General features: G+C 47.1%; 8 protein-coding genes across 9 annotated transcripts; 4 read left to right on the top strand and 4 right to left on the bottom strand.

Moving 5' to 3' along the window:
- Window positions 1-1,896: 1,896 nt before the first annotated feature.
- LOC117147297 (protein RFT1 homolog) lies at window positions 1,897-4,299 on the top strand. Its single transcript, XM_033314144.1, has 4 exons — window positions 1,897-2,185; window positions 2,285-2,499; window positions 2,622-3,879; window positions 3,952-4,299. The coding sequence occupies exons 1-4, from the start codon at window positions 2,126-2,128 to the stop codon at window positions 4,087-4,089; spliced, it is 1,671 nt and encodes a 556-aa protein (XP_033170035.1). The 5' UTR covers window positions 1,897-2,125; the 3' UTR covers window positions 4,090-4,299.
- Window positions 4,290-7,211, bottom strand: LOC117147298 (protein twisted gastrulation). Its single transcript, XM_033314145.1, has 4 exons — window positions 6,214-7,211; window positions 5,136-5,348; window positions 4,931-5,075; window positions 4,290-4,863 (listed from the first exon to the last, which is right to left on the bottom strand). Exons 1-4 carry the CDS (start codon window positions 6,431-6,433, stop codon window positions 4,668-4,670), a joined length of 774 nt encoding a protein of 257 aa, XP_033170036.1. The 5' UTR covers window positions 6,434-7,211; the 3' UTR covers window positions 4,290-4,667.
- Window positions 7,212-7,710: 499 nt separating this feature from the next.
- On the top strand, window positions 7,711-11,898 carry LOC117147663 (GPI inositol-deacylase). Its single transcript, XM_033314639.1, has 10 exons — window positions 7,711-7,918; window positions 7,982-8,713; window positions 8,774-8,956; window positions 9,009-9,253; window positions 9,308-9,730; window positions 9,792-9,917; window positions 9,980-10,173; window positions 10,234-10,870; window positions 10,937-11,032; window positions 11,092-11,898. The coding sequence occupies exons 1-10, from the start codon at window positions 7,778-7,780 to the stop codon at window positions 11,258-11,260; spliced, it is 2,946 nt and encodes a 981-aa protein (XP_033170530.1). The 5' UTR covers window positions 7,711-7,777; the 3' UTR covers window positions 11,261-11,898.
- A 931-nt stretch (window positions 11,899-12,829) lies between these two features.
- On the bottom strand, window positions 12,830-13,926 carry LOC117147881 (ESX-1 secretion-associated protein EspK). Its single transcript, XM_033314964.1, has 2 exons — window positions 13,008-13,926; window positions 12,830-12,938 (listed from the first exon to the last, which is right to left on the bottom strand). The coding sequence occupies exons 1-2, from the start codon at window positions 13,835-13,837 to the stop codon at window positions 12,857-12,859; spliced, it is 912 nt and encodes a 303-aa protein (XP_033170855.1). The 5' UTR covers window positions 13,838-13,926; the 3' UTR covers window positions 12,830-12,856.
- A 696-nt stretch (window positions 13,927-14,622) lies between these two features.
- LOC117147052 (gustatory receptor 5a for trehalose) lies at window positions 14,623-17,577 on the bottom strand. Its single transcript, XM_033313802.1, has 7 exons — window positions 17,462-17,577; window positions 17,144-17,404; window positions 16,890-17,084; window positions 16,558-16,826; window positions 16,344-16,498; window positions 16,037-16,289; window positions 14,623-15,972 (listed from the first exon to the last, which is right to left on the bottom strand). Exons 1-7 carry the CDS (start codon window positions 17,568-17,570, stop codon window positions 15,880-15,882), a joined length of 1,335 nt encoding a protein of 444 aa, XP_033169693.1. The 5' UTR covers window positions 17,571-17,577; the 3' UTR covers window positions 14,623-15,879.
- A 791-nt stretch (window positions 17,578-18,368) lies between these two features.
- Window positions 18,369-24,269, top strand: LOC117147050 (protein trapped in endoderm-1). Its single transcript, XM_033313798.1, has 7 exons — window positions 18,369-18,656; window positions 22,565-22,737; window positions 22,810-22,955; window positions 23,029-23,129; window positions 23,196-23,298; window positions 23,371-23,867; window positions 23,930-24,269. Exons 2-7 carry the CDS (start codon window positions 22,566-22,568, stop codon window positions 24,114-24,116), a joined length of 1,206 nt encoding a protein of 401 aa, XP_033169689.1. The 5' UTR covers window positions 18,369-18,656; window position 22,565; the 3' UTR covers window positions 24,117-24,269.
- Window positions 24,270-24,531: 262 nt separating this feature from the next.
- LOC117147051 (60S ribosomal protein L35) lies at window positions 24,532-25,623 on the bottom strand. Of its 2 annotated transcripts, none has more exons than XM_033313801.1 (3): window positions 25,535-25,623; window positions 24,927-25,063; window positions 24,532-24,843 (listed from the first exon to the last, which is right to left on the bottom strand). In XM_033313801.1, exons 1-3 carry the CDS (start codon window positions 25,535-25,537, stop codon window positions 24,612-24,614), a joined length of 372 nt encoding a protein of 123 aa, XP_033169692.1. In that variant the 5' UTR covers window positions 25,538-25,623; the 3' UTR covers window positions 24,532-24,611. The 2 variants fall into 2 exon arrangements, with proteins under 2 accessions (XP_033169692.1, XP_033169690.1); XM_033313799.1 differs by lacking the exon at window positions 25,535-25,623 and adding an exon at window positions 25,185-25,321.
- Window positions 25,624-26,280: 657 nt separating this feature from the next.
- On the top strand, window positions 26,281-27,258 carry LOC117148934 (ras-related protein Rab-18). Its single transcript, XM_033316659.1, has 3 exons — window positions 26,281-26,481; window positions 26,571-27,003; window positions 27,064-27,258. The coding sequence occupies exons 1-3, from the start codon at window positions 26,423-26,425 to the stop codon at window positions 27,163-27,165; spliced, it is 594 nt and encodes a 197-aa protein (XP_033172550.1). The 5' UTR covers window positions 26,281-26,422; the 3' UTR covers window positions 27,166-27,258.
- The last annotated feature ends 296 nt before the right edge of the window (window positions 27,259-27,554 follow it).

Raw genomic sequence — 27,554 nt, 5'->3', positions numbered from 1 at the left:
TAAAGACGCCGCGAGGATGCGGCGCAGACAGTGAACGCTCCTTCTGCATCCGCTCCTGCTCCTGCTCCTCCAGGCCCCCACTTCCCCGCTTTCCCCCCGCCGAGCACGAAACAAATCACATTATTAGCCGCCGTCGTTGTTGCACGTTATTTTTAAAATTTTTCGTTTCGTTCGGCCCCCGTTTGATTTTAGGCGCCAAGCCGATGTCGCCGGCGTTTGGCTGCAAATTGCGGCGACACGTCTGGAGCGTGGCAGCAACATTCAGCGGTACACTGGGCGAAAAGAGGGGTGCCTTTGTATGCCAAATGTGTGTACAATTATTTCAATACTTTATTAAAAATTGTAACTTATTGTTTATCAATAAGACTACAAGTCTACTGGACTAAAAAGTAGTAATAGTATTGCTCATCTGTTGTCAAGATATCAAAACATCAAGCCATCTCATTAAACAACTACATTGTTTCTTTCAGTGCACACACTCACACACACAAGCCGCAGATAAGGCAACGAAAAAAGCGTCGAGGGAGAGCGAGTGAGATGGCGATAGAGATACAAGATAAGAGAGACAGCCAACAGACGCCAGACAACAAAAACAACTGCAACAACAACGTCGCCGGCGAAGACGCAGCATCGCATCTACACTGGAAAAAACTACGGCATGTAAGTCAATAGCAACCACAAGCTAGTAGTTTATGAAATGCATTCGCATACGTGAGATACTTTTGCTAATCGCAGTTTCTCAACCGTAGAAAGTGCGTGCTTTTTTTCAGTGTATCGTCGGCGCTGCCGCTGCGATGCCAACAGATATCAAGCACGTCTCAATCTCAATCATTCAGGGCCGGGCTCCGGGAAAGGTTTACGTTTACGTTTCTGCCGCTGCCGCTCAATTAACAATGAAAAGTCGGTCTGGTACGTCATAATATATTTTTATCTGATTACCTGGCTGCGGTGAACACTAGAGGTGGACCCAAAATGTATTAGATAGAATACAATATGATGTGTAATAATGCGAATGAGCAATGCGGTTAGCTATCAAACTCAGTCTGCATGGCAACACTTGCACAAAATTAAGTTTCTAAAAATGTTACCTAACTTATGATTCACAAAATCAAAACTATCGCATCGTGAGATCCTCGGGCCGTGTCACGCGCTCATCACCAGGAGCCTGAATGGCAGACAGTGGCGCCGGTCGCCAGGGACCAAATGGGAGCCAGGTCCCAGAGATCCCAGCGATCCAACAAAATCGTGCGTTAGTCGTCCGTCTCGACACACACACACACTCGCACACAACGCGGCACTCAGATACTGTATCTTCGTATCTTTGTATCTGCGGCTAGGCGACTCCAAGCGACTGGAACAACATCATTGCTCGTCTGTCCGTCATCCGTGCTGTTGGCATTGTTTCCCCTGCTTGTGTTTGTAGTTGTTGATGTTTTTGTTGCTTGTGGTCTATGTATGTAATTTTTCGCGTGACTCCCATGTCAAGATTTGATCTCTAGCAAATCTCACTGCTCTGCTGGCGTCAGTCTCCAAGTCTCCAGGTCTCCAGTCTCATCAAGGCGCCGCCACCCGTGTCCCGGCTTAAAAGCTTCATTACTGTGGGAATTACGCCAATAAATCGTAAAAACTCGACCCCGGATTGAAAAAGTCTCAAGAAAGAGTCACACCAAATATTATTAAAAAACTCAACTTTTGAACAAATTGTTGGTGCTTTGAAGCTTAAATTGAGGGAATTGTTGGCTTTATTTCTTATAATGAGTTACCCACTATCAAAATAATAACAATAAGAGTAGCATATTCATATGCCATTGCATATAATTCAATAAAAGCTAAGATATTTTCTGGATCTTCGGTTTCTTGGTCAATTTGACTGTAGGTGCGATGCAACTTCCGAATTCAAATGACCACTTATCGATAAGAGTTGGCGCGAATGGCGATCGAAAGGCGATAGCAAAACAGCTGGCTTTCCGCAACTGTCCAATATCGATAGTCAACAAAATCCAGATGTGAGAGAACATTTTGTGTTGTTTTGGCCAACAAAGTGGGCCGTGCTTCTAACTGCTTTTGCCATTCGGACGCGGGGGCATCTTGAGCCTGCTTGGAGGAGCCCGACCAACGGCGTCAGATGGCGCGCAATGTGCTCGAGAGCAGCCTGCTGGGCGCCGGCTTCAGCATCATCTTTCAGGTGAGCCCAGCGCACTGGGAATCTATTTTGTGTCTGTGCCCAGTGCCTCGGAATTGTATTACTCATCCGCACCGCTGTCGCGATCTTATCGCCCCGCAGATACTGTGCCGCATCCTCACTTTCGGCATCAACGCGTACATCGTGCGACATGTGGGCCGCGAGGTGTTGGGCATCATGAATGTCCGCCTGCTGCTTCTGGAGAGCACCCTGCTCTTCCTCTCCCGCGAGGCCATCAACCGGGCGGCCCTGAGCGCCAATGCCCAGCAGGGCGATCGCTGCTCCTGGGCGCAGCTGATCAACCAGATGTGGCTCACGTAAGTAATTCGCATCAGCTCCTGCCAGTGGATCAAGGATGATAGCTTCTGGGTGTCCCGCCTGACATCCTGCGAGAGCATGATCTTTCCTACTTAATAACACCTTTCCCGATTTACTTCAGGGTTCCCATTTGCGCTGTTTTGTGTGCTCCTTGCCTATACATTTGGCTAAACTGGCTGTCGGCGGTGGACGCCATCTACGCCTCGCAATATGAGTTCGCCTGCTATGCCGTGGCCTTTTCCTGCGTCCTGGAATTGATGGCCGAGTCCGCGGTGTTTGTCGCCCAGGTCTTTTGCTTTGTCAAGCTTAAGATCCTGCTGAATACGCTGCACATCCTGGTGCGCTCGGCCATCTTCCTGTGGATTGTCACCGGTGATCGCAGTGCAGCAATCAATGCCTTTGCGATTGCCCAACTCTCCAGTGCAGTGACCATTGTCCTGGGCCAGTATGGCTTCTTCTACTTCTATCTGAAAGGCTTCAAGGATTTCGTGACACAGCAGGCGAAAAAGAAGCCAGTGGCTCCAAAGGCCTGGCAGGTCTCGCTGTACGAGCACATGGACGACTTCCCCTTCAAGCAGCTGAGCGACTTCCTGCCCGGCGTGATGTTCAATCCCAACGGAAAGCATTTCAACCGGGAACTGCAAACGCTCACCCTGAGCTTCGTGAAGCAGGGCGTGCTAAAACAAATTCTCACCGAGGGCGAGAAGTACGTGATGTCCGTGTCGCCGGTGCTGAGCTTCGGGGAGCAGGCCACCTACGATGTGGTCAACAATCTGGGCAGCATGGCGGCCCGCTTTATCTTTCGGCCCATCGAGGACAGTTCGTACTTTTACTTCACGCAGACGCTATCCCGGGACATCAAGCTGGCCAAGCAGCCGCAGGAGCGCGTCCGCCAGGCGAGCAGTGTCCTGAATAATCTGCTCTTGGGCGTGAGCTCCATTGGCCTGATTGCCTTCACCTTTGGACAGAGCTACTCGTACCCAGTGCTGCTGCTTTACGGCGGTCCTGATTTCGTGGCTGGCGGATTGCCGCAGAGCCTCTTGCAGTGGCACTGCCTGGCGATCTATCTTCTGGCCGTGAATGGGATCAGCGAGGGCTATATGTTCGCCACGAACACAAGTCGAGATATCGACAAGTACAACTATCTGATGGCCATCTTTTCGATCAGCTTCCTGGTGCTGTCCTACATTTTGACAGGGATCTTTGGCCCGGTGGGCTTCATCTTCGCCAACTGCATTAATATGCTGAGCAGGATTCTGTACAGCACCTACTACATCAGGCATCAGTATCGGCCCCTGTCGCTGGATCCGCTGCTGGGCCTCTGGCCGGGAAAACTCTTTGGATGCACGCTCTTCCTGGCCGGCATCGTTTGTTATTGGGTGAGTCCTGGATGGTGTTTCTCTTTGCGAGTGCGATGTAAAATGAATTTCTCTTGCTACTTCTTCCTGCAGTACCAAAGTTCTGACCTTGCCACACATCTGGGCGTGGGTGTCCTGGCTGGGCTCGCCTGCCTTCTGTCCTGGGCGCTGGCTCATCGGGATCTGGTGCGACTGGCCTGGCGCTATGGTCGTCGCATCAAGATCGAATAGGGGCCATGCTGTTGGGATTGTTATCCTCGCTTCCCTCGCACCGGTGAACCGCAATGAAACGCACAGTTTGAGTAATAATGGCATATTTATACATAGTTGACATTTGTAAATTAATTCCAAATTTAAGTTATGTACTTATTGAGTGTTTGTAGAGCCTTGATTGCTTATTTAACCTTAAGACATGCATTAAAAGACAACGATTACTGTTTACATATGAAATTTTTATTTACAAGAAGTTAGCAAAGTGTGGTCAACTAAGTAATTGCACTTTACCCCGCCCCGGAATATCAAAACTCTCAAAAACTTTGACAAAAATACATTTTTTAGTCCAAAAAAAAAGTGTAATATAATATATATATATATATATATATCTTGGCCGGTTCATAAGTAAAACAATTCAAAGCGCCTATTCATTTGTTGTAAATAAAAATAATAATAATAGTGCTATACAAATATTACTTCGTACTACATAATAATAATAATAATGTCACTGAATTGAGTAGCTAAATTTGTTAGATGTGGGCTTCTGTTTTGTTCTGTTTCTTGAATCCTTGAATGGCATCCTGATCGCACCGCGCTCAGTAGTTGTTGTTCACGGGTCCATCGAACGGGCCCATGCTCTCCCCGAAGTCCTGCATCTCCTCCTCCATGGGATCGTCCAGCTCGTCGCCCAGCTCGCCCTTCGACTCCGGGCACTTTCTACAGCGGCTCTCGTTCACGCCGTAGTTGATGCAGGTGGATCCCACGCACTCGCAGCAACCGTCGTGGAACCATCTATCAAGTAGAGTATATCTGTTATTACACATCAACTGTATTATGCATAGAAGATCAGGTTTCCAACCTCGTACTGCTGGCGCCTGTTGTTTGGCAGCTGGTGCGGCACTTGTTCCACGACACGCACTGATCCAGATATATAACCGTGCAGTTTACGGTCACAATGTTGTCGCGCTCCTGAATCGCTTCGTCCAGGTTCTTATCGTTGGTTCCTGGACGACAAGGCAAATGGTTAGAGGGTTGGTGAACTCAATCTCTCGGTTAGCACTCACTCAAGAAGTAATGTCCGTCCTTCTCCAGCTTGGGACCCTTCAAGTACTTGTCGAAATCCACTTGAAACGTGAACACGTTCCAGTTGTACCCGAAGCTGTCGCCCTCATCCGGAGTGGCCACGGCGTTGAAGAGCTCCGGCACTCCATCGAAGTCCTCCACGTGGGACTTCTTGGACAGCGAGTTGCGGGTGTCGTTGGGCTTCGGACAGAGTTCTGGAAAAATGAGGTAATGTAAAGTTAAGTGCTAGTAATTTTTGAATATCATATTAAAACGTAAAATATTTGCGAAAGGAAATGGCAGTCTGTCTTCACGATGCACATTCCTTTCTAATATTAACGACTTTTTTTATAAACGCATTTATTTTGCATCTGATAATTAAAATGATCTATTTGTATTCCTCGAAAAAAGACATGCTTTTCCTATTCCGATCTCGTGTGCATATTTGTTTTCATCGTCATGCTCGATTTGTTTATAAACAACATCATGTGGGCCAAACGTAAATTGCATTTCCCGAAAACCCCATCGGAATGATTACAGGCTATTATTTATTTACTTATTTACAGCGTCAATAAACTTTTCTTGGACCACTACTAAAATGGATAATAAAATGACAGAGAATCTGCACAATTGAAAGGTTGTGTGATGATTATAATAACTTGGAAACTAAGTATAAGTATACTAAGTAAGTATCTTCTTATCTAATTCTTGAATTAAGGCAATAAGTACTTTCTCTGGCTGTAAGAACCTGAAAATTTGTTTCGATCTGAGGGACATAAACTTGTTCATTTCAGCGGCTTAGAATTGCGACCCCTTGGCCCATGTAAGGGTTAAGGCTAGGCTCGATCGTCAGCTCAAGTCCGTTATCGATAACTAGTTAGCACATCGCAAGCTCCCCCCGCACACTCACACACACTCACGCACATGCACATACGCACAGCAACAAAAACAAAGCGATGGCCATCACATCATCAGTGGTGATCAAATCTATATGTATGCGTGTGGTTGTGCACCCACTGTCCACCGCCAAACGCCCACCACCCACCGCCCACTGACCGAGGATCGGACGACCTTCCTTACCCACACAGCTGCAGCACTCCTCGTAGTTCTTGCCCAGGCACTTGAGGCACTCCTTGCAGCAGGAGCAGTTCTTCAGCTCGCACTTGCAGCTCTGGGTGAGCATGCACTTGGAGACGATCGAGGCGCAGACGACCTCGTTGCAGGACTCCACGGTGCCGTAGAAGCAGACGATGGCCAATAGCACGATGGTGCCCACTGTGAGCGAGCGCCAAATTTCCATGATCGGCGGTGGCTGTGTGTGCGTGTGCGCGTGTGTGTGTAGGGATTGGAATGCGCTCTTTCCCGCAGTTAAGTGTTTGAGTGTGTGCGCGGGTGCAATTACAACAAAACAACAATTACAGGCACACAAGCACACGCAGATTGGGCATTTGATTTGACTTGACTTGACTCGATTTGCTCGCCCTTTTGCACCACTATTAATTTATATATATATATACATATATAAATTATCGCTATGCGATTCCGGACGGATCAAAACAACAACAAGCGACACCACAACGAACACTAAACAGCAACAACTAGCGAGCGGATCGAACTGTGCGCTGCGGCACCGACGTTGACGGCGGCAGAGGAGCGACTGCGCGGCGACAATGTCTCTCTCTCGCCTTGTTTTTGTTATTGCTAGGGCACAAACTGTCTTTTCTGCTTCTTACCCACACCTGAAACAACAACAATAGAGCCAGGCTAGACACAAACATGCACACACATGCGCACGCACACGCGAATTAAGCGCACACACACGCTCAGAAAGCAGGCTGGCTCACACGCACACACTAACACTTACGAGCCAGCTTAGAAATTCGAATGAATGATGCTGACGCCGGCGCCGCTGCCTTTTGTTGACAATTCCGGTATCCGAATCAAATAACTTCGTCTGAATCTGGAGGATCGGTTTGGATCAGATCGGTGGATCAGAGCGCACGCGTACGCCAACTGAATGATCAACTAGCCAAAGCAACAACACGATTCGGCTCAATACATAGGTGTTTATGTGCAAGTGTGTGGCGATCGAGAGATTGGAGATGAGCGCAACTGCGACAGCAGTGAACGGCTCCCAAAGAGTCACGACTAGAAATCACGAGATTCTGATCAAGCCAAATTACGCGTTTTTTGCATAATACTATTTCGAATCGAGCAAAGAACTTTAGTCTATCCATTAAATGCTGTTCTTTTGTTTAATTAAACCAATTTACAAGCTATTTTAGTAATTCGTTTAAATATTCTTTTGTAATTAGAGCTGTGGACCATGAGAAATTCTATTTATTTTGTAGGTAGTTTTCGAAAACTATTGTTTCAAAGAAATTAAAGAAATCATAAGCTAGTGTGATACAATTAAATGTTACTGTGTAGCTCTGATCATTTTACACTAAATATGTTTATAATTTAAATATCTTATCATAGATAAGCAACTTAAAAGATAGTTTTAATCATTGGCGGCTTGCACACCACTAGCAAGTACATACCCGATAAGCTATCGATAACTCGCGGAACTTTGCATCGCCTGATATCGAATGGATGATAACAAAACAAGACATAAACAGATATGAAAAACTAAAAGCGCAGGATGTTTATGTTTCGGAACTGCGCTGTTCTCCTGGTGATCGGCTCCATCTGCTGCTTCATCTACGGCCTGTTCCGCTTGCACGTCGAGGTGGAGCCCAATGCCTGCCGGATGACATACATGTTCGGCGAGCCCATGTTTGCGGTGAGTTCGATTCGCTTCTCCAAAAGATTAGCCCACCAATCGCTGATTATACTTGGTTTGCAGAAAGTGGGAGTTAGGGATGGCGACCAGTATCCAAACTACGCGCTGTACTATTACTACGAGGGACTGCGACAGCCGCTGGATCCGCTGAAGCGCCGGATGACGGGTGCTCCGGTTATCTACGTGCCCGGCAACGCCGGCTCCTACAAACAGGTGCGTTCTCTAGCCTCCGTCGCGCTCCGCAAGGCAATGTCTAACGATGCGGGCATACATCTGGACTACTACACCATCGACTACGACGAGGAGTTGTCCGCTCTGTACGGTGGCTATCTGCCCCGCCAACAAAGCTATCTGAAGCTCTGCATTCGCACCATCTTGTCGATTTACGAGGGTCGCACGGAGCAGCCCTCCATCGTGTTGATCGGCCACTCCATGGGCGGCAAGCTAGCGCAGTCAGTGCTAGTTGATCCGGCCATTGGCCAGCACATTAATACAATTATTAGCATATCTACGCCGCTGGATCAGCCGGTGCTCAATCTGGATACCCAACTGGAGGAGTTCTACGACCAAACGGACGCCGTGCTGAGCAAGCTTCGCACTGCCACTGTGCCCACGATGACCACAAATGTCTGCGACAGCCTGCACCAGCGACCGCCAAGTGTGCAGCGCATGGCCAGTCAGGACAGCTCGGCGCGGCTGGACAACGTGCTGCTTATTTCCACGGGCGGCGGCAATAGGGATCTGCTGGTGCGACCTGGGCTCACCAGCTCCCGGTTCAACGATCTGCATGCCATGGTAGCTAAATCATTTTGTTTGTTTGTCTGAACCCACACTTATTTTTATTCCTGTTTTCAGACATCAGCTATACCCAAAGTTAGTCTGAGCTGTGACCATCTGTCGGCCGTGTGGTGCTTGCAGTTCATGCAGGCCGTCAATCGGTTTCTCTTTAGCGTGGCCTATGTCCGCGAGGATCGCTCATCGATCGCCTTTGGCACCAACAAGCAGCGCAACCTGCAGTCAGCATTGTCCACCTTTGTGGTAGGTTGCATTGTATCCTAAACACTATTAAATACTAATGATATACTTACAGAAGCCTCGAAGGCGTCAGCAGAATACTGTGCGATTCGGAGCTGCTGGAAATTGGCACGAGGAGCGGCGCCTGGTGATAAACAAGTACTTCACGAACGGTCTCAAGGGCACCTTCTTCGATTTGATTGGATTGCAACGACAGGAGCGCTATAGAAAGGCGGCCATCGAGGCGTTGAATGTGGATGACGAGGACTGGTTGTTCGGATGCTCCGCAGAGGACCACAATAAGACGGGGCAGCTTTATTGGTAAGTGGACAGAGTAGTCTCTTAAGATAGTTTGTATAATCTATTTTTGTGCAGCGAAAAGGCTACCTCCCTGATGCACCTCGTCCAGTGGCTGCCCAACGAAGATCGCGATCCACGCAGCATTGCTCTTCTCGATCTGCACAACCTGCGCAAGACCTATGTTCACTGGACCCATTTGCTCATCCGCCTACCGCCGAGCGCCAAGCGAATCGGCTACAACCTGGACATCTACGATCCTAAAGAGCGGGTGACGGACATCAAGATGCCTCGTTGGTATACAATGGCCAAACTGCCATTGATAAACGAGACTCTCCAGGGCACACTGCACCATCGGCTGCGCATCTCCGAGATGGTGGATCCATACCAGAGCATTCGGGTGATTGTGGAGCCGCTGCAGTGCATCAATCCCGAGTATAGGGTAACTGCGAGAATATGCGTTCCCTGGGCAGCGGGCTTCGAACGTTTCCAAACACTCAAGTCAGTTTGACATAAGATTTTACGCTTTGTGGTATTAAATTCTGATGTTTTATCCTTACAGATCGTTTGATCAGAAGCCCCAATTGTATGTAAATGTGCCTACACTAGTGCCCAGACATTATAACACCACCCTCAATCCTGTGACACTGGATCTATATCTGGATCCCACCTGCCGCTATCGAATCAGGTAACTTCCATCTCACACTTGTAGTGTAAACCCATCTCACTCTGATTTATGTGCTCTTCCAGCTATGAGTACTCCTATTCCTCGGCACTATCTCGGCTTGTTCTGGAATTCTACGGCTGGTTGCCGGCGCACCTGGTCTGCGTGCTGCTGATTGTGCTGAGAAAGCAAGTTGAGACCTTTTACGATGTGGGCACATTTCGTAGCCTGCGTCCTTATGTGGGTTACCTGCAGTACACATCGCTCTATATTGTCACAGGTTTGTTTGCTCCATTGTATTTAGCCTACTCATATTAATCCACATTCAATGCAATTTCAGCCTGTCGCCTCCTAAAGAAGCTCATCATCAGCAGCCGTGTGTTTCCGGAGCCAGAGCCATTGGACTACAGCATCAATGTGTCCATTGTTATCCACTGTGCGGCCATTGCCTTGTCCCTGCTGGCCACGCTGGGCACTTGGTTGGCCCTGACGCTCTATGGCAACGCCTTCTACCGCCTAGCCCTGCGGATAACACGCCTCTCCCAGGCGACCTCTAACGTGATGATCTCGATCATGACCCACTTGCCCATTACGTACGGTATCCTCACTATTGCCACGGCCATGGGCACTTGCAGCGGAGTGGGTCTTCTCCTGGCCTTTGTCTTCTACTTCCTGATGCTCTCGAATGCTTACAAGGATTATCTGGAGGACTTCCTATGGCAGAAGGCGGCTAATTTGGTGCGTGGAAAGCCCTCTGCAGTGGCGGGACAGGAAGATGCAACGGAGGAGCAGAGTGAAGAACAGAAGGCGCTGAAGCAAGAGGATGAACAGAAGCAGCAGCAGCAGGAGGAGGAAGAAGAGCCGGAGGCCTGTGTGGGTCTGCAGAACTTCTCCTTCCACGTCACACTGCTGCTGATGCTGCTCGTGCAACTGCTGCTCAATGCTCCCAGCAGTTTGGCTTGGTTGCGCAGTCGCCGGTAATTATTGCCTGACCGTTTGAAGATAATCGTGAGCTGAATCTCCGCTCTGTTTTTGTTCTCCAGGCATGGCATTAACCTGCCGGATCCGAGCTTGTATCCCAGCATCGTGGTTTTAGCCTCACTGAGTTTGCTTCTGCAGCTGCGAGCTCCCCAGAAATGGTAATTGAAAATGTTCAATTACTTTATTATATTATCTTTAAAATGCTAAACTTTTGCAGTCAGGGATACTGGATGCTATCGATTGCATTCTACGTTCTGGCCGGCGTGGTTTTACTGTACTGCCAGGCGGCCATCTACAGGCTGACCTATGTGATTGCCGGCGCCTTCGCCCTGCTGTCTGCCCACCAAAGTCTCTGGATCCTGTGGCGTCGTGTGTCCCAAGTCTAGTTTCATTTATGTTCTCCATGTGTTAATTTGTTATTTATTGCTGCGTTAGTTCATTCACTTCGTTTAGAGAGTGTCGCTTATGTAAACCAAGCAAATAGCGAGGCAAATAAGCCCAGATCTGGATCTCCACCAGCGGGAAGTCCAAACCGAGCTCGTCTGGGCGTTGATCTCGATTTGCCCCGATCGCACGTTATGTGTATTAATTGTTTTTACGCCTGGCTCGTTGGCTCGATAGCTCGCCATCTCGGGTGGCAGGCACGTCGTTCTCCATTTGAGGGAAATGTGTGAAAATTTTAATGCCCATTAGCAGCAGCGCCAGTCGAGCACACTCGCCAGCCATATCGTGGTTTTTATTTTAGCCAAAGACCTTAGATCTTAGTATTTTAGTTCCTCCGAAATTGTTTACTTAATATTCCATTGTTTTTTGCTTTGAGATTAGTTAAATCCTTAGTTAAATTCGTATTAATCCGTCTAACAAATGGATCAACAACCTAATGTAGCTGCCATATGACACAAACCGACTTTCATCCCAAACTGTATAAATGTAGATGGTTTCCAAGTGTTTTTTATTTAGTTAGTCCCTTGTTTTACCATTAAAATACAATTTTATACATTTGTAACTTCCAAAAACGAGCGTTTTGCCAATTTGCTGACCAGTTTAGCTGGGCGTTGAATTGATAGTCGCCCACAAGGAGATCTCTAGCGCCCAACTGGATGCCGATTGAATCTGGATCTGGTTGCGCTCCATCAACACCATCAACTTAATGTCTTATTTGCGCGACGTGGATATCTGGATCAGTCGGTGCATCATGCTCACAACCACACACCACGCAAACTGGGTGAGCCATTCCATTCCGTCGGCAAGTCAACAGTGCCCACGGGAGTCGTTCGGAGCGGGCTGTTGTTCACTGGCCAAACCCGATGTCCCGATAAGGATGTGGCCACCAGCATACATGTACATATATTCCATATATTCATAACGTATCGTTTATGGTGCCGACATCTGTCATCCAATGTGTGACGAAAGTGGGCAATATTCGTGCCACTTGTGATATAACCAAATGGCAGTTCGCCGAGCAAGGTACATATGTTAATGTCGGCAAAAAGTGGCCATTTCAGTAGCGGCTTAGCAGCTCCACCAATCCTCCAATCCTTAATGGAGCCAAACAGTTGCCAAAGTCAGTTAACAACTTTTTGATGGTTGTGCAACATTAGGCGTATGGATCGTATCATAATTTGTGCGTGCTCTTTAATTAGCTTAACTATCTGTTGATATTGCACAGCTCGCAGTTGAAACTGGTTAATAATAATAAACTAATCATATAAACAATTATCATCCGTGGTTTAAAGGCGGCTTAAAGATGTCTTAAACCTCCAAACAAATTAAAGATATCACCCCAAAATGAAATGCAATGTTAAATATATAGTTTGTTAAAATATTTTATTGGTATAATCAAAAAAAAAAACATACATACGACTTGTTAACTGGCCATGGCATTCTATATTCTATATGCACAGGCACTATATATACTATAACATATAACTTTGTACAGTTTAGCTTAGGGAGAAGTGGCAGTTCGACTTGTAAGACTTGGCCTATTGCCAGTAGGCGGGCACCAGCTGGACGGGACCCTGGACACTGGCCATTTGGTAGTGAGGCGGTGCCATTACGTTGACGCTGCAAGGAGAAGTGGAATCATTAGATAGAACGGCACTGGATGCGGACTGGGAATCAGTGCACAATTACCGCATGGGCTCCGTATCGCGATAGTAACGCGGCCTGGGCGCCACATAGTTGTTGGAGGTGAAGCTGCGCGGATTGGCCACCGGGAAGCGTATGGCGGGCTGCTGGACATTGGACGCACGTCCTCCGATCCTGGCGCGGGCTCGGGGGCGTGCCACTCCGGAACGTGCCGCTGCTGCTGCTCCGGCGGCCGCCGCTCCACCGCCTCCTCCGGCTGCTACAGCTCCGCCGGCTGCTACTGCACCGCCGCCGAGTGTGTTCAAGGCAATGCCACCGCCCAGACCCAGGCCGCCCAGATTCAGAGGACCCAGGCCGCCGGGCGCTGCTCCGAGCGCCGGCTGTTGCCACATGGCCGCTAGCTGAATGGGCACCAGGGCGGGCAGGGAGACGGTGACGGGAACGCCGGGTGGTGGACCCGCTGGCGCCTCTGGTGCCGGTGCCGGTGCCTCGGACTCCGGTTCGTCCTCATCCTCTGGCGGCGCTGGCGTTGTGGTCTCCGGCTCGGGTTCGGGCTCCTCGGGCTCTGGCTCCGGCGCCGGAGTCGTCGGCTTGGCCACATCCTTCCAGGCGGCCAGCAGGGCCAGCAGCTCGTCCTTGGTCACATGCGGACTGTGCGATGGCGGCAGCGGGCTGAACTCGAAGCTGGGACTGTTCCAGCCGTGACTGAGGCCACCGCTACTCCAACCGGGCGGCGGACCGGGCCCAAAGAGCGATCTCTGCTGGCGGGGAATTGGTCCAGAGATGGGGCCCGGAACGAACTGGGCGTTGGCCAGCTGATCGATCAGCAGGACCACAAGGATCCCGAGGCTAAGGCTACTCTGATATCTGGCCATTGTGACTTAACTGGAGCTGCTGTGCGCGATTTGTGTCTGCGAAGTTAAACGATAGCGGGGCTTATATACTCCCATCGAAGATCTGATCCCCGAACTCCGCTCGTGAATTGGGTTAACAATTGGCTGCAACCGGACTAGATCGGCTGGACATGGACATGGACCTGGGCCCGCTGACCGGAAGCGTCATGGACGCCTCAAGAGCTGCGGAGCTGCAGAGCTGCAGAGCCGCAGAGCCGAGGAGCAATCGGCATTGGCATTTGGCCAACTGGTTCAGTTCGAATCCAATCGCTGTTCACGCATTTCAGTGTGCCTAGGAAGCGTGCGCCATTTATGGCCAGCAATTGCATCACATACTTATACTGGATTACCAAAGTAAATGGTCCGCAAATGAAAATGAAAACGAAAATGAAAAGTGGAAAGCGCGTGCAAAAAGCGGGCAGATGGATGGATGATGGCTGGCTGGCTGGAAACTGGTTCCTGCATGGACTCCTCGCAGCTGTGTAGCATAGTGTTTTAATTGCCATTAACTGTGCCAATAGCGGGTAAATAACATAACCGCCAATCGACGTAATTAACTATTCAAAGGACTCTGCTGTTGCTCATGAATATGCATGGCAACGCGGCGTATGAGTGATATGAGATAATCCACCAGGAAAAGTGTGCCAACTGATTGTGAATGAGGTAGTGCAGCATGCAGTCTGTTAATTTGCACAATCTATAGATTGATATTTATCAGGTGTACAAGTATGAAATGTCGTTTTTTTTTAAATCAAAAACACGTTAAATTTTGTGGAAAAAGAAAAAATCATTTATTCAAAGTATTTGCCGTCGCTAGCTACACATTTTTCCCATCTCTCGGGCAATTTGTGGATTCCACGCCAGTAGAACTCATCGTCTTTTGCGGCGAACCATTCATCGAGCCATTTTTTCACACTTTCGTAAGAATCGAAGCGCTGCTCAGCGAGTGCGTGTCCCATCGAAGCGAATAGGTGGTAATCGGATGGGGCCAGGTCTGGTGAGTAAGCCGCATGCGGAAGCACTTCCCAATTGAGTGTTTCCAACGTGTCGCGAACCGCTCTTGCCGTATGTGATGGAGCGTTGTCATGGAGAAAAATGACCCTGTGTTGTCTTTTTTGATATTCCGGTCGTTTTCTCTGAAGCGCACGGTTCAAATTGATCAATTGTTGTTGGTAGCATGCCGTATTCACCGTTTCGCCGGGTTTCAAGAGCTCATAGTAAATGACACCGCTCTGATCCCACCAAACACAGAGCATCGTCTTCTTGCCAAAGCGATTCGGTCGAGCAGTCGATGTGGCCGGTTGTCCAGGATCAACGTATGACTTTTTACGTTTAGGATTAACAAAAAAGATCCATTTTTCATCGCCAGTAACGATACGATGCAAAAACGACTTCCTTTTGTATCGTGAAAGCAAAATTTCGCATGTGTTTTTGCGCCTCTCCATCTGCCTCTCGTTCAACTCATGTGGCACCCATCTACCGACCTTCTGAATCTTTCCCATCTCTCGCAAGCGATTGGAAACTGCTTGTTGACTTTCTTCCAACTGCTCTGCGAGTTGTTTTTGCGTTTGAGCATCGTCTTCATCCAATAATGCTTGCAGTTCGGCGTCTTCGTACCTTTTTGGCGGTTTTCCGTGCTCTTTGTCGTCGACGTCAAAATCACCACTTTTGAAGCGTTGAAACCACCGTTCACACGTTTTCACAGTTGGTACTTGTTCGCCAAAGGCTTCAACAAGCATTCGGTGCGATTCCGCAGCTGTTTTCTTCAAATGAAAACAGAAAATTAATACTGTCCGCGTTTGCTCTTTATTCGGCACGAAACTCGACATGTTGACTGCACTGAGAGTAAACAATTATGACGCTCAATTTGCGCCAAACTATGGTGGTTCGACAGTCAAGGTTGACACTTCACAAGGTCAAAGTTTTATGACAATCGATAAATATTTACGTTTGCGAGACATCTATATGTTCGAACCGACATTCCCTACTTGTACACCTGGTATAATGACATATATTTGGAGCGTCTAATCATGATTGGAGGGCGAGCAGTCCCAGGACTTTTTATCCTCGTGAAACTGAATGAGCACCAGTTCATAGGTGGCCACCGTGCCCGCCATCTAAAAGATACATATATAGCACACATGGCAATCCCAAGATTAGCGCTCAGAGAGATTATCTCACCGCCAGGAAGAGCTTCCTGGTGACATTGAAGAACTTGAGGCCCGTTAGCGCCACCTGATCGCTGGCCAGCTCGGCGGCGAAGCGGAAGACCTCCGGATGATATCCGCTGAGCGGCACAAGGCGCAGCAGACGCAGTGGCTCCCTGGCCTGGTCATTGATCGCCGAAACGAAGAGGAGCACGGCCGTGGATCGGCTGAGCAGGAACAGCAGCGAGAAGTAGAAGTAGACGGCATGGGCGGAGGAGGGCATGGTGCTGGTTAGCGGGAACAGAATCATTTCAAGCTGTGCCTTCGTCTGCATAACTCACTTGATGCTCTTGAGGAGCTGCAGGCAGATGAAGTACAGATTGCTGCCGAAGGATATCAGCATTATGCCGGACACGGCGTCGTCCACCTCCCGTATGAGCTCCACTATGGAGCGGTAAAGAGTGCGGGACCACGTCCAGTAGGCTTCCGGCATGGGCTATGAATGTGCATCCTCGATCATGATGGATGTGTGTTAGGAAACTAGTTAACCCCCACCTGTCGCACCTGCTGCTCCAAGCTGCGGTTCAGCCTGGCCAGCATCTCGCTGAGACCCATGCCCAGCATCATCAGGAATATGTCCATGTAGCTCCAGCCGAAGGTGAGCAGCACGTTCTGGATCTTGCCCAGCCAGGCCAGCCAGTTGGAGTAGGGGAACACCTCGAACAACTGGGCACTGGTGCCATGCAAATAGGATTCCACGGGATCCTTCCTTCGTGGACAGAAGTCGTAGTACACCACCGAAATGATGCTCAGCAGGTGCTCCACTGGAAAAGAAGCATGCGATTAAACTCAGCACAATCCAAAGCCAAACGTATTGGTGACCCAACTCAGTGAAACTGCCAGCAGCACGAAGGCCACCAACTTGAGGCGACGGGCAGGACGAGCCCGTTGCAGGCAGCAGGAGTAGCCGGGTAGCCGTCGCTCCACCGCCGCCCAGTGGCGCATCAATCCGGGCCAGAGTTGGGCCAGGTTCAGGAACTGCCAGGAGGCGATCAGGATGCTCACGTGAAAAACGATGGGCTCTAAATGGTAATTAACTTATGCAATTGCTACATTGCCCCACTGCATCATTTAATCTCACCCACACTGCGCACATCCAGCACACTGTGGGCCACCCGGCGGATGCTGAAGGCCAGATCCACCGACGTGGAGCAGAGGTACAAGGAGCTGTACCAGAAACGCCAGCTGCGCCGGCTGAAGCTTAATCCCCTGTACGTTGGAGCACCGATTCCGCTCACGGGCATCAGGCAAAAGCACTGGGCCACCGCCAAAACGGGAGCAACTGCCTCATGGAAGGAGCCATCGTGCAGGAAGTTCGTTCGCGTTCCCCGCACCTGGCTTTCTGGATTGTAAGAGGTAATTAAAGATGGACTTACCATAGAATTGGTTCATCACCTACCTCGAAATTGATCCAAGCCGCTTTTAAGATTTTTCAACCAGATCTTGCCCTGAATTTTCAGATGCCGAACAGACCGATTGCACCGATTTCGCTCTTTTAGCTGTCGCATTGTGTACTAGTTCCAAATCCTGACTAAACGGCTAAGGAAAAAATGCAGCAGGATATCATAGAAGTCCACCTGTTTGTTATCAACTAATGGCCAGTGATGAGGAATAAAACAGGTCAGTTGTATGATATTTAAAAATATATATACCATTTATGAACATCTTTTTGACGCGCATCTGGTTTTTTAGAGTTTAAAAGAGTGTTTTTAGTGGTTAATATTAGCTTAATATGTTCTGTTAAAATATTTGTAACTTTGGGCATCACTTGTAACGAGTATTTAATTAGCGCGACCTTGAAACTCAATGGCTCCACAACATGCAAATTGACAGCACACTCCATCAGTTATGAACTTGGCACTACTACTGGGAAAATTATAAATGATTGCTTAGTCAAAAGAAACTAATTGCAGCTGTCGCATGGCGCAAAATTGATTGCGCATAGATGACCTGCAAAAAAATGTCATCATCATAAAAATGTGGCATTAAAAACTAACTAAATTTATGAAAGTAAATGACAGCAACTGATTTAAAGTATAGAACGAGAGTACTAATGCAAGGAATTATTTTCTTTTATGTCAAGGAAACTAATTTGCAAGCTAATTTTCTACAAATATCCTTTAAGCCCGGCTTAGAATTTCAAAAGCCGATAGGCGCCTGCGCAACGCGTCAATCGATAGAACGCCGATTTCTTAGATCATTAGAACAGTTTGCATCGAACTTGTTGCCAGACAACCAACCAACAACATGTTCGATCGCGCTCGGACTAAAAAAACTGTAGCCAGCCGCTCATTTCGTTTGTTGTTCTTGTTGCCGCTGTTGTTAATTGACGACACTTTGCGCTCTGCGATCGGTTAGTTAAGTTGGCTTAGTTGGCCAAGCAGCGCTTCTGTTTCGATAATTCAGAAGTCGGAATTGTGAGAAGGCCAGAATCGGCTGGTTGTATTTATTTAGTTGCGTTTTTGTTTTTGTTACTGTGCTGCGCGGAGCGATTTAATGTCAAACCCAAAATGCAATTCGAAAGCATTTAAGAAACGCCAAACGAAGTATAAATTTATAATAAGCGGAAAACAGTGAAACGGGTTCGAGTTCGGGTGAGTTTGTTGTTGTTCTGTTATTATTTTCGTTTGTTTTTTGTGTGCGTGTGTGTGTGTTTCTCTTTCAAGACCAGAATCCAAATCCGGCCAAAAAAACGGCCTTACCTTTGTTAACAATTTGAGTTGCGCGTTTTTATTATTGTTGCATTTGGTCCACACGCACACACAGTGAAGCGCAAACTGCACGAGCGTGTGTGTGTGTGTGTGTGTGTGTGTGCATTTGCAATGGAACGATAATGGAACGGCTGTTTCCACAATTGAAAATATCGCCATCCTTCTCGCTCACATCCCAAATCCCGAATTCCACCCTCTCACAAAACAAAAAAAAATCAGCAAAGAGGGGAGAAAGAAGTGGATGGGGAAAGAGGATGCGTCAAAATGCAAGCGGTACACCGAGAGAAATAGATCAACATTAGGCAGCCAATTAAGGATAATACCAAAATATTGCAATCTTAAATTCATTTGCTGATGCTGTTGAATCATTTTAGATTTCAAATTGAAAATGTTTGTGAATGTGAAGTCTCATTTAAACTTGAAACAAATGAGTCATTTGTTTATTTGCCTAAAATGAGCCAGACTTGGGAAAAATATTTTTGAAAATGGAAATGAAAGCCAGGCTTATAAAGTCTCTTGTTGTTATTTAAACAGTTTGTTTGATACCGCCGCTTCCGATTTGCTTTCTCTTTCGCTCTTCCCCTGTCCAAACATTAGCTGCATGAATCATCATCTTCATCCCACTCCCACTCGCCTTCCCCCTCCCCCTACTCCCAGCGCAACAGTTGGTAGCGACTCATTCAGCTCAAGTCTCTTGAAAACGACGAAAAGTAAAGAAAAACCCAGCTCCAAAACGATCCACAGTACACATGTGCATTATCTACATATGCTCGGGCTTATTCAGTATATTACTATATACATACATTCCCCCCATATCGGAAACTTATTTGGGCATTACACTGGTATTTAGCTTTCGATTAGTCAGCGAAATGCAACAGAAGCGAGAAATATTTCTCGCTCAGAAAAAGTAAACTCAAAAGGAAGCTTATATCGAGCAATTCTGCTGATAAGACAGGGGTCCTAACTCAAAAAACCCCAGAATAGTGTTTCCAATAACTGTATGGTGATCTCAAATTTGATTTACTGTATAGGTATTTTTACCCATCATAATGTTTAGCAAGATGACACATGAGATTATGCCGATATAATTGATATCACGACCAACACAATCGGGGCATTCACAACCTTATAAACTGGGCTAGATAAAAATCAGGAACCCTTTAAGAAAATACAAATGCGAGATTAGCTTTATTTGCATTCGACTTCCCGCCCGCTACATAAATACTTGATTGTAAATATTTGTTGATTGATTATTTATAAAGCTTCGTTCCGCCGCTGGTCTTGCCTTTTTTTTTATTGTTTGGACGGTGGGAACCCGAGGCTGATAAGACTTGGATTTAAATATATACATAGCGCATATCGTATCCCTTATGTGCTTAGCTGTGTGTACATATGTGTGTACATAATGTGCATACTTGTGAGGGGCGCGATCAGCGTGTTATCTCTGCTATCTGTGCCATCATCATCGTTGCCAACTGTTGAGTGGCTTTGGGGCACACTCGCGGGCAGCACTTTAGTTCCCATGTCAGCTGAGCATTGAATGAATATGTCTAGTGAACTAGTTGTACCTCTTGAAATGCCCGCTGCTGTTTGGACACGCATTTATGGGCAGGGAATTAAACGAAACGGCATGGCGCATGGTGCTCATTTTGGACGGGATGCTCCGGGATGCATATTCAGATTTCCATTTCCAGTTGCGGGCCCGATGCTCCCCTCCTATTCGGAAACGAACTGAACTGAGTAGAACTGCGGAGACCGAAAAGAACTGAAACAACTCACATAGAGTTGGAAAACAAACACACATGTTGATCATGCATGAAAGCGGACCGCTGCCCCGCCCCCATCCCGTGAACTCCCCATATTTGGATGGTTGGACGACGCATGGTGAGGGGTTCCCAATCCTAAGCCCACTGCCGTTCCCAGAAGCATGGCACCACCACGCACCGGAAACAGCGTTAAATGCGTAACAAGGCGCTTTTTAATTTAACCGATCCAAATAAAAGAATTAAATAAATGGAATTGTGTGCACATGCAAAGCGGTTGGACAGCAGGCGTTATCAGCCCACGAAAACGCATGACGAACGGCCGGCTTAATTGAAATTGTCATTGATTCAATACGCAACATGCAGAGAGCATATCATGATGGTCTTGTTGGGCTCGTTCTTCGTTTCACTGGAAAAAGCGAAACTGAATCCATTTGATTGCGTTTGTGTGGCAAGAGCACCACATTGCCATCCATCGCGTTCGCTTATCAACGGGCGAAGAAAGGAAAATGTACATTTAATTGGTCGTAAAAAAGTGCACTGTAAATGGTAAAGTCGCTGATAGCTTCTGGCCGCTTGTTCGCAATGATAACCACAGTGTAACAAATTTCAGAGGCGACCCTCTTCCAAAACGCGAGATTCCAAAAAAAAAGAAGCGTTTCGAAAGTCTGAAGAAAACGCAGAGAAGATAAGGGCCTACTTGACAGCAAATAGCGAAAGTATTGTACATTTCCAAATTTCAATTGGAATCGAAACGGGAACAGTCAATCGCTTGCGTTATCGAAATAATCGCCTCAATTGCGTGAAACTATCGACACAAAGTCGAAAGTAAGGTTTGTTTATATTAACTTGCATAGATTGTATATTTTTCCCGGCTTATTCATGGGAATACGAAACTTTTGAGCTGAACTCGATAGCTCAACAATAACACGACTTGGCGTCAATTAAATGATAATACGTGACTAGACCATGGAAATCCAATATGCGAGTAGTTGTTGAAAAGAAAGCAGCGAAAACTGGTCAGGTAATGAGTCATCATCATCGGAGTCATCTTGGCTGATTAGCACAAAAGCCAGTTCTCATCTGGTATGCAAATGGCTTAAACGCTCCTACGTACATAAGTAGTTGAAGTTGTTAAACAGGAACTTAAGATGCCACCAACAGTTTCCCATTTTTAATTGCGCATAACAGGCGTCGTTCATGTTCCTGTCCGCGTTTGACATTGATCTCCTTCTGAATCCTGATTCGATAATATGTAATCTTGGAGCCATCAATCACGCAGTCAGCAGCGATTTGATATATATATAACACCATATTATTCAAAGCCGTTTGCCTTGCTCGGTTGATGAGGAAATTGGTGGAAAACTCGAACTTTTGATGAAAAATTCGTACAAATGTGAATTCAAATGGCGTGCAAACCGGCTCGATCATTACGGTTGGCCAGTTGGCCGGCAGAAATCTTATAACAAAATCCGTTTACATAAATCAAATGTCTCGGATGCGATAAGCTGGTGGGAGTACGCAGACTTCCTCGCTAATCCCGACGGTTGGATCGGGTTTTTACTCGGTGTCACGCCGAGAAAACTGGGCTATTGCATCCGCAAAGCGGCGATTAGTTATCTTGTTGTATTGCTCGTACGTCCATTCATTCACAGATTTTCACGCGCCTGAAACTTGATTTTGCTGATTACATTTCCTTTATCGCGGAGCACAGAAATGTACACATTAGTTCGATTAGATAGTTAAATTCTTAACAATCTGTAACGTGCATCATGCTTCTGGGCAATTAGAAATGGTAATTTCATTCATAAGTTAAGCGGATGTTTGAATAGCGTATTGAGTTGTCTACATCCGGCTATTAACTTTCTTCTTAATTACTCAAGATACGGGCTAACAAATTGAAACAAACAATAGGGATTAGCACAAGCGATTTGAATGCAACTAATTTAAAAGACACAGCTCCTTTTCCTTTTCCTAAAGAAGTAATTGAAATTGGCTAATGACATCGTTTGCTTGTTTCCCCCGCAGAATGGAGCTGGACATGGATATGGATATGGGAATGGGCATGGCAACGGGCTTCCTTTCGGACGCAGACATGCAGATGGACACACCGGCGGCCGCCACGCAATCGATCTACCCGCATTCGGCGACATTATTCGCGGCCATTAGTGCCTGTGTCTTTGTGACGATCGGCGTTCTTGGTGAGTAACTGGCATCCCAGATCCAGATCCACGATGGCTAACCAGTTTTTTCTCCGCTGAATTGCCGCACAGGCAACCTGATTACCCTGCTGGCGCTGCTCAAGAGCCCCACGATACGGGAGCACGCCACAACCGCCTTCGTCATCTCGTTGAGCATCTCCGACCTGCTCTTCTGCTCCTTCAGCCTGCCACTGACCGCAGTGCGATTCTTCCAGGAGGTGAGTCATCATACCTGCGAATGTAATATACAATTGGTCAATGATTCTATTTTTTGCTTGATTCCAACGACAGAGCTGGACTTTTGGTACCACGTTGTGCAAGATCTTTCCGGTGATCTTCTACGGCAATGTGGCTGTTTCACTCCTCAGCATGGTGGGCATCACCCTGAACAGGTAGGCCCAAGTCTAGTCCGCTTTGTCGCAAGCTAATCCGCAACCGTCACCCTAATCCCCTGGCAGATATATACTCATCGCTTGCCACAGCCGCTACTCGCAGATATATAAGCCCAAGTTCATAACCCTGCAGCTGTTGTTCGTTTGGGCCGTGTCCTTTCTCCTGCTGGTAAGTAATATCGAAGCCATCTCTTCCTTTTGTGTGCATTCAACATTCAACTAATCGGTTTTCCCTTCCCAGCTGCCGCCCATACTGGGCATCTGGGGCGAGATGGGCCTGGACGAGGCCACCTTCTCCTGCACAATACTCAAGAAGGAGGGACGATCGATCAAGAAGACGCTGTTCGTGATCGGCTTCCTGCTGCCCTGCCTGGTGATCATCGTCTCGTACTCGTGCATCTACATTACGGTGCTGCACCAGAAAAAGAAGATTCGCAACCACGACAACTTCCAGATCGCAGCGAGTGCGGCGGCCAAGGGCTCCTCGTCGTCCGGCGGTGGATCCTACATGACCACCACGTGCACGCGCAAGGCGCGCGAGGACAATCGACTGACCGTCATGATGGTCACCATCTTTCTGTGCTTCCTCGTCTGCTTCCTGCCGCTAATGCTGGCCAATGTGGTGGACGACGAGCGCAATACCTCGTACCCCTGGCTGCACATCATCGCCTCCGTGATGGCCTGGGCTTCCAGTGTCATCAACCCGATCATCTATGCGGCCAGCAATCGCAACTACAGGTAAGTTTGCTGGCAGATTTAGCTGCTATCGGGGTTCTAATAGCGAATCCCTTCCATTTCAGAGTGGCCTACTACAAGATCTTCGCGCTGCTCAAGTTCTGGGGCGAACCGATGTCGCCGATGCCGAGTAGAAACTATCACCAAAGCAAGAACTCCAAGGAGCTGTCGGGCGTCATCCGCAGCACGCCGCTCTTTCACGCTGTGCAGAAGAATAGTATTAACCAAATGTGCCAAACATATTCAGTATGATCGAGCTCGCAGTCGAGAGTCTGTGTAACTAGAGCTTGTAATTCATATCAATTACCTACTTATTACTTGTTAGTTCATAATTATTTACGATGTATGGCCGTGCTTACATCAAAGACAATCGAATTAAATACATATACGTAGACCAATTGAGAATTCTGCTGTTTTTTAAGTTTGCATGTTCAAAGAAAGCTGATTTAAAGATTGAACTCAAGATTTGCCATACTACTACAAGCTGCTAACTCATATTAAGGACCACATGAAAGCAGTTAACGCACATCCCATTTGGATGTGGATCAGGGAATGCGGCACTTGTCTTTTAATTTTTTTTTAACTATTTCGATGAACCCATGTGCCACTCGCGTTTGTTTCGTTCACAAAATCAAACATGCATCGGTATTTTCACTTTAAAAAAAAGTTTTTATTTAGTTTTTGTTCTTCATTGAACCGAAGAACCCTTAACGCGCACTATAGACAATCGGAGTATATGGATGCATCCTAGGCCTTGACAGCGAACTTCCTCTGGGGGAAGACGGAGAGCTTGCGGATCTCCTTGAGGGTCTTGCGGTTGGCGTCGCGCGGAGACAGAGCCTTGCGGATGGCGCGGGTCTTCTTCTTGCGCAGATCCAGGGGCTTGTACTTCTTGTTCTTGAAGACCTTGCGCAGATTCTCCTTCTGCTTCTGGTGCATCACAATGTAGACGCGAGCGATGGCCTTGCGGACAACGCGGCTGTATGGATAAGAACGCGCAAAGAATGCACAAAAGACCGCAATTAGTTTGGGACGCTAGTCACTGTGCTGCGGCATACTCACATCTTGGAGAGCTTGGAGGGAGCTCCGCCGGTCACCTTGGCCACGCGCAGGCTGAGCAACTCATTCTTGAGCTCATCCAGCTGCTTGGTGAGTTCCTTCTTGTCCTTGGTCCTCAGCTCGGAGCACTTAACCTTCACCTGGGCGGGAGCACAAACAAACGGGCAGAAAACAGAACATTAGTATCGCTTGCACTGCAAATGGCATGTTCATTGGCCCTTGGGCCTGCGAGCATCGGTGTCGATGGGTTAACCAACCAACCATTTTTCTAGCTCTGCTCGTTAACACTTAGCACAGAACAAGAAAACCAACGAATTTTCCGTATTCACTAAACTAGCAAATTAAGAAATTCAGCACGTGGCTTAACGCAACCTCTCCGGAAACGCGGCGAAAAGAAAAGGAAAGAAGAGGAAGCAGAGGTGCTAGGGGTGAGCACAAAATAGTGTGCTAGCGTTGCGCGTTTCAACTAGCGTGTTGCATTATTTATCGTATTTTGTGTTAACACCATGAACGGCAGTAATTTGGGGCGCGTTTTAGCCATAACTTTGGCTTTAAATCGTTTGTTTCGTTGTAAAATAGGTTAGAAATCTTCTCGCTCACAAAATACCAACCATTTTTCTCGCTGGTCACGTCAAAAAAGAAAGATGGGACTAGCAGGAAAGAACTAGTTGGTGGTGGCACTATTGTAACTCCGCGCGGCGAACCAGTGGCAACGCTGATATCGAACCGGTTCCGAGTCCGTCAGAAAAATAGATAAATCAAATTCCTACGATTGCAAAAATATTCCAAAACAAAAAACCATGATGAAGTAAAGTTTTTTAAGTGTGTTAATATTTATTTTGCTAATGCCAATAAAAAGCTAAATAAAACCATTTTAGAGAGCTATAAATCTTTAAAAGCATTACATATTACCCATTTACTCTTTGAAGCCTATGTATAATTTAAATGTTCATAATAATAAGACGAACTATTCTGAGCGCAGAAGGAATCCTAAAATAATGTTATTAAATAATCGTTTTGTTATATAATTAATGGTGATTATAAGGAAGTTTTTATTTAATCAACGCGCTGTTATCTGGCAACAAAATTTGACTTGCTGAAGGTGTTTTATTTTTTATTGCGTTGTGTGTTTGTTACAGAAGTTGTATCCTATTAGAAATAGGGAGAATTATTATTGAAATATAGTAAGTCCTCCTATATTAATACCCGATGGGTTTGGTTAAGAGGGTGGAATTAAATAAATTTAACAAGCTAAATTTGTATGCTAAAAAGTAGCCAGATTACAGCCACGGGTCACCACTAGAAAGAAGTGGCGGTCTGGCAAGGCTGCTGTTACAGTTGGTCCATCTCTAGCGTGAGAATGTAAACAAAGCAGCCAGGTGGCAACGCCGCACCCACTCACTCCAGATATTCTACATAAATAATACAACTGGCAATATTCTTATCTATTTAAGTAAATAACAGTAGTGATAAGCAATAAGCGGAGCTCAAATCACACAATGGCTGATCGGGCTATCAAGCTGCTGGTGATCGGGGAGAGCGGCGTGGGCAAGTCCAGGTGCAGTCCCAAGTCCATGGAGCAATTCCACTGCGTATATTACCAAAAGCTTGCATCACTCATCCACTCCCATTACCATTTCGCCATAGTTTGATACGTCGCTTCGTGGAGAACAAGTTCGACAATAACCATGACGTCACGATTGGCATGGACTTCAAAAGCAAGGTGATGAACGTGGACGGCATAGACTACAAGGTGGCCCTGTGGGATACGGCGGGCGCCGAGAGATTCCGCAGCCTTACGCCCAGTTTCTACCGGAAGGCTCTGGGCGCCATTCTAGTGTACGACATTACCAGCAGGGACAGCCTGGTCAAGCTGGAAACCTGGCTGGCCGAGCTGGATAGCTACAGCGACAATCCCAACATTGCCATCATTGTGGTGGGCAACAAGATCGACGAGGAGCGAGTGGTGGATCGCGAGGAGGGCCGCAAGTTTGCCAGGAAGCACAGAGCGCTCTTCATCGAGACCTCGGCCAAATGCGATCAGTTCGTCAGCGATGTGTTCAAAGATGTCGTGGAGAAGGTGAGCTAGCTACCAAATACTTGGCATTCGAATTTCCAATTATCCACATCCGCCTTGCAGATCGTCTCCTCCGAATACTTCAACAATGGCACTGGCTCCGCCGGTCTGGACATCGCCAGCGATCGGGATCTGGAGGCAAGCGCGTCCACGTGTTACTGTTGATTTCGAATGTTGTACGTGCTTTTGTCAAATTTATATCGTGTATTTATTTAATCGTTTCAATATCACTAGCATAAAGTCAACCTTAGCGTTCAATCGTGTACTCCAAATCTGAGCAGGGCTATTGATTCACTTAGTTTGCAGGGACAGATCAGTCAGAACCCTATCCTGCTAATATTCTTGCACGGCTTATTGTGCATCTGCTGAATTGCATGCATATATTTTTAACAATTGCTGCAAAGCACCTGACATTTTAGCAGGTTTTTAATTTCGTCTCGTTTGCTTGCATTTCGTCTGCGATCAGTCCAAAGTCAAGTTCAGCATTTTCTCTTCATTGTTTTTTATTGACATGATGATAGTTTTCCATTTGCGTTCACGAACGCAACAAATAA

Source organism: Drosophila mauritiana, chromosome X, assembly GCF_004382145.1.
Source record: "Drosophila mauritiana strain mau12 chromosome X, ASM438214v1, whole genome shotgun sequence".
In the NCBI taxonomy this organism is placed as follows: domain Eukaryota; kingdom Metazoa; phylum Arthropoda; class Insecta; order Diptera; family Drosophilidae; genus Drosophila; species Drosophila mauritiana.
This window is presented reverse-complemented; position numbering and strand designations above follow the sequence as displayed.